Source organism: Peromyscus californicus, unplaced genomic scaffold, assembly GCF_007827085.1.
Source record: "Peromyscus californicus insignis strain IS unplaced genomic scaffold, ASM782708v3 Scaffold_21__1_contigs__length_65335640, whole genome shotgun sequence".
Taxonomy (NCBI): Eukaryota; Metazoa; Chordata; class Mammalia; order Rodentia; family Cricetidae; genus Peromyscus; species Peromyscus californicus.
Genome location: NW_026294514.1, coordinates 12190242 through 12200434, shown reverse-complemented (window position 1 = coordinate 12200434; position 10193 = coordinate 12190242). Strand labels below are relative to the sequence as shown.

At 46.4% G+C, this 10193-nt stretch overlaps 1 protein-coding gene across 1 annotated transcript in view; it reads right to left on the bottom strand.

Annotated features, from left to right (window-relative positions):
* Nucleotides 1-784: 784 nt before the first annotated feature.
* LOC128117550 (aldehyde oxidase 2) overlaps nucleotides 785-10193 on the bottom strand; it is a 106330-nt gene continuing 96921 nt past the window's right edge. Inside the window, exons 35-36 of the mRNA XM_052749522.1 lie at nucleotides 5184-5258; nucleotides 785-2430 (exon numbers count right to left, since the gene is read on the bottom strand). Coding sequence (XP_052605482.1) covers nucleotides 5205-5258 — 54 coding nt within the window. The 3' untranslated portion in view covers nucleotides 785-2430; nucleotides 5184-5204. The remainder of the gene's footprint in view (nucleotides 2431-5183; nucleotides 5259-10193) is intronic.

Sequence of the window (10193 nt, the reverse complement as noted above, 5' to 3'; positions counted from 1 at the left end):
TGTCTGTGGTGTTGTGTGCCACAGCACATGTGTGGAGATCAGAGGAAAACGTGGGTTGGTTCTCTCCTTCATGAGGGACCCAGGGAAAGTTCCTCAGGCTCGGCAGCCTTTATTCACTGAGCCGTCTTGCTGGTCCAGTACTTTTTTCTTTTTTTAGATTTTCTCCAACATTGTGTCATTTGGTCATTCTGAGGGTAACTCTGATCTTGACAAAACTAGATGGGTATTTGGGATGAGTTATTTCTGATGGTACAAAGAGTAAAAGGTAGGGGCTGGAGAGGTTGTTCAGTGGCTAAAAGCACTTGTTGCTTTTAGAGGACCCAGGTTGGGTTCCCAGCACCCACACAGTGGCTCACAACATTTGTAGTTCCAGTTCCAGGGGATCCAGTGCTTTCTCCTGAATCCCAAAGGTGGTAGGCATGCATGCAGTACACAGAAATACACAAAGACAAAGCACTCATACATATAAAGTAAAAATAAATGAAAAAGAGAACCTCTTAATAAACTCCTACTCTGGTTCATCCTGTTCCTCCTGAATTGTTTTCTGAAGCAAAATCAAGAACCTTAGCTTCCCCTGAGCTGAGGTCTTCGGAAAGAAAGCTTGGGCTGCTGTGTGTGGCTGTATCTCAGCTCAGGCCCCAGGCTGCTGAGAAACCCAGAGAACAAGTTTCAAGTATATGACTTCAAATGTGATTTTTTTTTTTCTTTTTTGAGACACAGTCTCATGAAATAGCCCTGACTGACCTGGAACTCACTATGTAGACCAGGCTGGCCTTGAATCAAATGTGATTTAAAACAGGACTTTATTAAGATTTATACTCTCCAGATTCTAGTACATCAATTTACAGGAGTAATTTGTATGCAAGACCCCACTCATTTTGGTGTTTAGAAGGACTACCAAAGAAAATACATTTCCAGTAACTACCCTTATCCCCAAGAAACCAAATTAAAAAATAAAAAACCAAAAAACTCAACTATATGGATAACCATTTAAAAATAATACAAATGATAAAGCAAATTTTTGTTATTGTTCAGCTAAGGAATTTGTTTTCAAGAGAGCTTAGATTTGTTTTATTAATTTCAAATTTCTACCTCAGCCACCTCCGGAAAGCTCGCTGGCCCTTCTGCCCTCGTGCCTTAGCTTGTCCTGCCTCTGCCTTCTGCTCCAGAGTCTGTCTTCTGTTCCTCTGCTCGCTTTCTCCATGGGAATCCTGTGGCCGGGGAACCTCTAAAGTCAGCAGATGGACCTGTGGACAGCTGTGCTCTGGTCCCTGCAAGCCAATGCATCTGTGTCCCTAAGTGACATGAGCTGACTCCGGGACCCCTGGGCTTCCCATCATGCACCACTCACCAGTTACCTTCTGCTCTCAGCTCAACCTCACCTTCTCCGCCCACTTCTAGACCATCCACTAGGACATATGAACCCTGACTGCTGGCTTTCTCCTCGACTTTCTGGTCAATTTATATGCTGGTTTCTCCTCCTTTGAAAGCTCTTAAAACCCAGACTGGACTTCCATGGACCCTGCATATTCTATCATTTATTGTTTTTAGTTTTTGTTGTGCTGGGGATCAAACTCAGGACTGATGTAGGACATACTAGGCAAACCCTCCATCACCAACCTACATTTTAACTCCTAAATATCTGAAACCCCAGCTCAGCTCGAGGTTGATTACAATTTATGATTCACTCACCCTGTTACCTATTTCAGTGCATGGGAAACCGAGTCATCCAGTATTTCTGAAGCTCTGATGTCATAGCAGATGTTTTTCATAGAAAGTAAAACAAAACACAAAGAACAAAACAAACAATCTCCTCCACAAAAAGCCCACAGAAATAAATAAAAGCAAAACATTTTGTGATACTGCATTCAAAAGTCTGTATATTGTTTTTCCCCTTCAAATTTCAAAGGGAATGCTCATGTGCTGAATAGTCATCTAACACAAAACACCACTTCTCTTCTGTTAAATGCACGTACACAGACCCACAACAGCCCATCCCTGGTGAAAAGAAATCCAAACCTCACAGAAACTATGCCCTGCTGGGGCTCAGTGTCTCCTGCATCCAAAGCATCCCTGGATAAAGGAATGCCATGTTTATCTGTTGGGAGAGTTTTTCAGGCAAAGATGGCGTCTGCACACGGGGTCTCCTCTTTGGTCCTTCCGCAGCAACATTTACTCAGTTTTTTTTTTAGAGGCAAATCATTAAACATGCTTCGAGAGCGCGGCTGTGCTTGTCTGGTGGCCTCGAGGCTAAGGACACTAAGTGAATGATTTGTAAGAAATGATTTATCTTGCTAATGTAGTTAGATTTGAATAATGGTTCTAGACTTTGTGATATGACTCACCCCTCCCTCCCACCCAATAGTATAGGAATATCAATTTGGAGTCCAGTTACGATGAAGCCGTCTTTTCGCTTGAGTACGGAAATATCTGAGGGGGGAAAAAAGAGAATAGTTAGAAACAGAACTCCCCCAAGTTAAAAAGGATTCTTGGAGGCCAGAGGATCTGGAGTTCAAGGCCAATCTGGGCTACTACATGAGACCCTGTCTACAAAAAAAGTGGGGAGTGGTGGAGGTGAGCTGGTGGAGGTGAGCTGGGGAGGTGAGCTGGTGAAGGTGAGCTGGTGGAGGTGAGCTGGTGAGGTGAGCTAATGAGGTAAGCTGGTGAGGTGAGCTGGTGAGGTGAGCTGGTGGGGGTTAGCTGGTGGAGGTGAGCCAGTGAGGTGAGCTAGTGAGGTGAGCTGGTGAGGTGAGCTGGTGAGGTGAGCTGGTGAGGTGAGCTGGTGGAGGTGAGCTGGTGGAGGTGAACTGGTGAGGTGAGCTGGTGAGGTGAGCTGGTGAGGTGAGCTGGTGGGATGGCACAGCTGGTGGAGGTGAGCTGGTGGAGGTGAGCTGGTGAGGTGAGCTGGTGAGGTGAGCTGGTGGGATGGCACAGCTGGTGGAGGTGAGCTGGTGAGGTGAGCTGGTGAGGTGAGCTGGTGAGGTGAGCTGGTGGAGGTGAGCTGGTGAGGTCCCTCAGGTGGTGGAGGTCACCTAGCCTGACAATCTGCTTTTGATGTGAGAGAACAACTTTTGGGCATTGGTTCAATCTGATGAAGTCTGTTCTTTCCTATCAAGAATGTCCTGGGGACTGAACTCATGTAACAAGGGCCCTTGCTCACCAAACTGAGCCATCTTGCCAACTCTGTTTTTTGTTTGTTTGTTTTGTTTTGTTTTTGAGACAGGATTTCTCCGTGTAGTTTTGGTGCCTGTCCCGGATCTTGCTCTGTAGACCAGGCTGGCCTCGAACTCACAGAGATCTGCCTGGCTTTGCCCCCCGCCCAATGCTGGGATTAAAGGCGTGCACCACCACCACCCAGCTGCCAACTCTGTTTTTAGAGACAGGGTCTCGTGTAGCTCCGGCTGGCCTGGAACTCAATATGCTGCTGACGCTGGTCTTGAACTCCAGATCCTCTTGCTCCCATCTTCCACGTGCCGGGATTACAAGCCACACCCAGAGAGAGGTACAAAGTCAGCGTTTAACGTTTGCTTATAAAGCAAACACAGGAGCTACTTTGAGGAATTTAGAGAGTTGAGATTATAGGTGAGAGATACTAAGAATGAAATTCACACACAACTAAACTTTGTTTTAATTGCACAGCATGAAAAAAAAAAAATCCTGACACAAAAATAGGTGTAAATGGTAAAGTGGAGAGGGGTTGGTTCTATTTTTATTTTGTTCCTCTCTTCACCCCCCACCCCTTCTCTCTTTGTGCTGGAGAGTGACCCCCTGCCTAACGAAGCACTTCGCCACTGAGCTACATCTCCAACCCCAGGTCCTTTTTTCTGCGTCTGTCTTGCCATCTGTGGACGGTTCTAACTTTCAAGACATCACAGAAGTTGATGACACCGTTCTCTGGTGCTCTCTCTCTTTCTTTCAAGGTTTGATTTTGATTACGTGTTTGTGCATGGGTGTTTGTATATGCATGTATGTGCCCGTGGAGGCCAGAGGCTTCCTATCCCCTGGAGCTGGAGTTACAGGCTTTGAGGGTTGGGAAGTCAACTCTGGGAGAGTAACACACACTCTTAACCACTGAGATCTCTCTCCTCTCCTCCCTCTCTCCCTCTTTCCTCCCTTTTTCTTTTTGAGGCAGGGTCTCATGTGGCTCAGGCTGTCCTCGAACTTGCTATGCAGCCTAGCTCCTGATCCTACTGCCTCACATCCCAAGTGCTAGGATGGTAGCCATGTGTTATCAGGCCTGTCAGAGCTACCTTGCCAAGCTCTAAGCCCCGCCCCCTTCCCCCCCCCTCTCTCTGTCTTTCTGTCTCTGTCTCTGTCTCTCCCTCTCTCTCTCTCTCTCTCTGTGTGTATGTGTAATAAGCGAGCTGGGATGGTGGCGCACACTTTAATCCCAGCACTCTGGAGGCAGAGGCAGGCAGAACCCTATGAGTTCCAGGCCAGCCACGGATACACAATGAGACCCTGTCTCAAAAAGAAAGAGCAGTCAGTGTTCTTAACCACTGACCCATCTCTCTAGCACTCTGACCTCATTTTTTCCCCCCAACAGGATCTGTCACTGAACACAGAGTTTGCCATTAAGTTTATAGATGCCACCACTTTTACGTGGGTGCTAGGGATTTGAACTCGGATTTTTATGCTTGTATAGCAAGCATCTTACCCACGATCTCCTCAGCCCCCCCCCCCCAGAGTTTGGTTTTCTGACGATGACAACGTACTTCATGTCTGGGAACCTCAGTGCTACTCACTCTCCAAAGCCTTTGGGAGGCAGCACAAAATTGAAGGAGCTGGACCCACCCCCCAGATCCAAACAGGTGACTCCTCTAGACGACAGCAGTCAGTCTGAATGGCAGAAACCAGACGGTCTGGCTTTCGCTTTGCACTTAAGTTCCAAGTATCTTGCACAAATCAGAGACCAGAATATTTAAAATGTCTTGATCTACTACCTTCTCATTTTTTAATTTATTTAAAAAGGAAAAGAAAAACTGCTGTGTTGGCTATAATCTCCTGACAGGCATCCTCATTGTTCAAAGCCATGAAGGCTTAATGTGGCAACTTAAAATTTTGTCGGCTGAGAGACCGTGATTTGATTGAACACTTGCGTCAATCTCAGGTTCCATGGAACATAGTCTGAAAACCCCTTTTCTCTTTCTTGGAGTGATTATCATTTAATTTAATGATCTTACCTCTCAGGAAACGACAGCAGCTTAAGCTATAGGTATAGACCAAGGTTTAAATGTCTTCGGGTCATCTCTTGGGATCTAAGGAAAAAAAAATAATAAAAGAGCAAAATGTAACACGTGTACTGGAATGCATATACTACTACAATATTTGACCAGAGAAATCATACCAAATCTTTATTTATATTTATTTATTTATCTATCTATCTATCTATCTAATTATTTATTTATTTATTTATTTATTTATTTATTTATTCGAGACAGGTTCTCACTATATGCTTGTGGCTGGCCTGAAACTCTCTATAGAGATCAGGCTGGCCTGGAACCCACAGAGATCTGCCTGCCTCTGCCTCCTGAGTGCTGGGATTAATGGCGAGGACCACCATGCCTGGCTGTATTAAATCTTAAGCTTTCAAAAACTTCTCATAAGAGAAGGCAGGGAGCCGGGCGGTGTTGGCGCACACCTTTAATCCCAGCACTCGGGAGGCAGAGGCAGGCGGATCTCTGTGAGTTCGAGGCCAGCCTGGGCTACCGAGTGAGTTCCAGGAAAGGCGCAAAGCTACACAGAGAAACCTTGTCTCGAAAAACCAAAAAAAAAAAAAAAAAAAAAAAAAAAGACCAATTAGAATTCATGCTGGCCTCAAACTCAGAAATCTGCCTGCCTCTGCCTCCTGAGTGCCGGGATTAACTTTTAAAAGACAGACAGTGTAGCACTGTTAGGTGTGGGGCTCGTGCATATAATCTCAACACTCAGGAAATTGAAGGAGAAGGATGTCCAGGTTGAAGCCAGCAGAGCCCACATATTGCACTGTCAAAAGAAGAAGAAGAAGCTGATGGATTGATGTTGTAATCTCTCCTATAGTGTTAAGTAACAGGACATGTCCATGAGTCACCTATCTTTTTTACTCTCCAAGAACGAGTTCCTGAAGAATTGCAGACCCTTGGAATGTATGTGGGGAGGGGACATGAGAAGAGAATGTGACTGGGTGTGGATGCTCTTTCCCACTGTTGTGGAGACAGCCCTGTCTGCGGCATCAGGCACAGGATGATGTGTGCTGTCTGCAGCATCAGGAACAGGATGGTATGTGCTCTGTCTGCAGCATCAGGCACAGGATGGTGTGTGCTCTGTCTGCAGCATCAGCACAGGATGGTGTGTGCTCTGTCTGCAGCATCAGGCACAGGATGGTGTGTGCCCTGTCTGCAGCATCAGGCACAGGATGATGTGTGCCCTGTCTGCAGCATCAGGCACAGGATGATGTGTGCTCTGTCTGCAGCATCAGGCACAGGATGGTGTGTGCTCTGTCTGCAGCATCAGGCACAGGATGGTGTGTGCCCTGTCTGCAGCATCAGGCACAGGATGGTGTGTGCCCTGTCTGCAGCATCAGGCACAGGATGATGTGTGCCCTGTCTGCAGCATCAGGCACAGGATGGTGTGTGCTCTGTCTGCAGCATCAGGCACAGGATGGTGTGTGCTCTGTCTGCAGCATCAGGCACGCGTGGATGGTGTGTGCTCTTGCTAGTTAAATCCCAAGCTCTCTTTACTACAGGTTTCCTGGTTTCCTTCGTCTTCCCTGTAGTCTTGATAGCGATCTCCTCTGAGAAATCATCCTCTTAGCTTTGGCCTCGGGGCTGCAAACACATTCATTACCTGTCCCGTGCTCATGTTTTTGTTTGAAGGCTGACCTTTAGGTCCATTTTAAATTCAGTTTTTGGTGCTGAGGATAAAACCCAGAGACTTGCGCAACCTAAGCCTGTGCTCTATCTCTGAGCTACATCCCTGACCTACAAAGGTGTTAAAAATAAAAATTTAGGGCGGCGGTGGTGCACGCCTTAAGTCCCAGAACTTGGGAGGCAGAGCCAGCCGGATCTCTGTGAGTTCGAGGCCAGCCTGGTCTACAGCGCAAGTTCCAGGACAGGCATCAAAACTACACAGAGAAACCCTACCTCGAAAAAACAAACAAACAAACAAAAAAACAACAAAAAAATGTGATAATTAAAAAAAAAAAGTGCTGGGTGGTGGTGCACACCTCTAATCCCAGCACTCAAGAGGCAGAGCCAGGCAGATCTCTGTGCGTTCAAGGCCAGCCTGGTCTACAGAGTAAGTTTCAGGATAGGCTCCAAAGCTACACAGAGAAACCTTGTCTAAAAAAAAAAAAAAATCCCAGTAATGGAAAGTTGTAAAGATTTCCAAAAGCATTTTATTTTACTATTCATATTGGCAACGTAGCTCAGAGGTAGAGTGTGTGGATCTTTGGCTTCAATCTTAGACCACAAACAAAACAAAACAAACAAAAACAGGCTGGGTTGCTGGGCCGTGGTGGCACATGCCTTTAATCCCAGCACTCAGGAGGCAGAGGCAGGCAGATCTGTGAGTTCGAGACCAGCCTGGCCTACAGAGTGAGATCCAGGACAGGCTCCAAAGCTACACAGAGAAACCCTGTCTCCCAATCCCCCCCCCCAAAAATTCAATTCTTGGCTGGGTGTGGTGACACAGCTGGTGATCCAACCCTTGGGATGCAGAAGCGAGAGGGGTCATCGCAAGTTCGAGGCCAGCCTCCATATTACAAAGTGAGTTCCAGGCCAGTCGGGACTACATAATGAGACCTTGTCTGAAAACCACCAACTGGCAAGGCGGCTTGGTGGATAAAGGCACTTGCTGCCAATCTTGACAACCTGAGTTTGATTTCCCAGGCACACGGTGGAAGGAGAGAGCTGATTCCGCCAAGTTGTCCTCTGACTTCTGACGCATTTATCTAATTATTCTTTTTTTTTTTTTCCTTCTTTTCAAGACAGGGTTTCTCTGTGAAACAGTCAGGGCTATCCTGGAACTCCCTCTGTAGATCAGGCTGGTCTCAAACTCAGTCTCCCGAGTGCTGGAATTAAAGGTGTGCACCACCACCACACGGCTATCTAATTATTCTTTATCAATAAAATATGGGGTGTCAGATACCAGGGTAAGAACCTGCAAGACCAGAGAAGCAGCAGAGCCACCAGTGGCCTCCTATCTCTTACGTTTCTCTATCCAAAAATGACTGAGCTCTTCTCTAAGCCCCGCCTTACTACTTCCTGACTCCTATCTGTCCTGTCCTCCAAAACCTCTATGGTTAATTTTGGTCAGCTAGTGGCTAGCTCCGCCCTCTGACTCAAAGCAAACTTTATTGTCTGAATGCGATCAAAATGTCACATAACAGACTTCCACCCACACCCAAGAATTAAAAAAAAAAATGTAATTGAAAAAAAAAATTAAAATCAATTTGAATCAATCCAAACAAACAATCTGGACCCCTAGGCTGCCTTTTGTCCTAGGGTGTCGCTCAATATTCAGTCTGGTCTAACTTCCTTCCTAGTTTCTTGTGCTAAGAGTGTTTCCTTTCTTAGTCTGGGACTTCAATGGCTTTACACTGATCTTGGGGGATAACTCTCCACCTTCTCCTCTTGTCTCTGTTCTGGGCTTGGCTGGCTCTTGATAACGCTGCTCAGAGCAACACATTCACTAAGAGGTCAAGGCCAGCGTCATGTGTACTTAGAGTCCACTTCTTAGATAATGTCTGGGGCCAGTCTCTTGTTTAGTCGTCTGTGCTGGTTGCCATCAATTAAATTCATGGAAATTGTAGCCTAGAGTTCCTCATCACCAGTGTTGTGCAATAAGGATCAACTCAGCAGGTCTGGGCTATCCAAATCCTACGATTCCAAAGAGAGGTTTGGCCTTTGCAGTTCCTGGGAGAGGACTCCTCAGGCTTTGGTATACCCCGCCTGGTATCATCTCTGGAGCAAGGTCAGCTATGAGAGTAATTTCTTGCCTGTGTCACTGACCCCCAGTAAAAACTGGACTCTGGACTGAAGAGATGGTCCAGTGGGTAAAGGATGGCCACTACAAGCATGCACATACATACATAAATGTGAAAAAAAAAATCCGGACAGGAAGGGGAGGCAAGACAATCTGATAGATAGTAGCGTCTGAAAGGCCTATGCAAAGGATGCAAAATTAGCAAATGAGAGAAACGTATCAGCCAAGAGGAAGGCTGGACCCCCACACATACCCAGGCGTTACTAAATCTAGCCACTTGTGCAGGTACAGAGGCACTTCAGAGTGTCCCAAGGGGATTGACGGCACATTACATTACTAAAACTCAGAGCTCTGGGTAGAGATTTTAGATGCTAGTGAAGCATGCAATACTCATGTAAGTTGCATGTAGAATTACATGTAACAGGCCATGTGCCTTTAGAAGTGTATCCTTGCCGGGTGGTGGTGGCGCACGCCTTTAATCCCAGCACTCGGGAGGCAGAGCCAGGCGGATCTCTGTGAGTTCGAGGCCAGCCTGGGCTACCAAGTGAGTTCCAGGAAAGGCGCAAAACTACACAGAGAAACCCTGTCTCGAAAAACCAAAAAAAAAAAAAAAAAAGAAGTGTATCCTTAATAGATTCCTGTGGCAAATGTATTATGATAAAAAATATCTCTCACGGTCTAAGAGACTGGAACTTTTCCAGGAGCTCACATCCAGAGTTAGTAATACTTCCTGAAGTTACTTTCACCCACCCTGAAGGCACCTTGGCTCTATCCGCCAAAGCCTCCGGAGCCCTGTACCATAGCACACAGACATACAGAGCTTTACCTGCTAACTATCTTACCAGCCCCTCAAGGGACTTTCCCCAATGAGCGGTTTTATTTCACACAAGATGCCGATGCTGACATAAACTGTTGGGGAAAAGATCAGCGGAGCTCAGGAAGACAGGGGGACTTTCTGTGTTAGGACAGCTGTCCCATCAGGACAGCACACTTCAAGGTCATCTTCAGTAAGGTCAAGGCCAGCAAGAAGTAAATGAGAGCCTCTGCACTCCGGGGCCTCTGGTGTGGACCACATTAGAAATTCTTGAGATGTATATCTCAGGGTAGTGCACTTTTCTTTTTTTCTCTGAGACAGGGTCTTATGGAGCCCTGGCTTGCCTCCAACTCCTTATGGCTGAGGGTGATCTTAACTTTCTGATCCTTCTGTCAGCAGGAGAGTTTTTTGATTA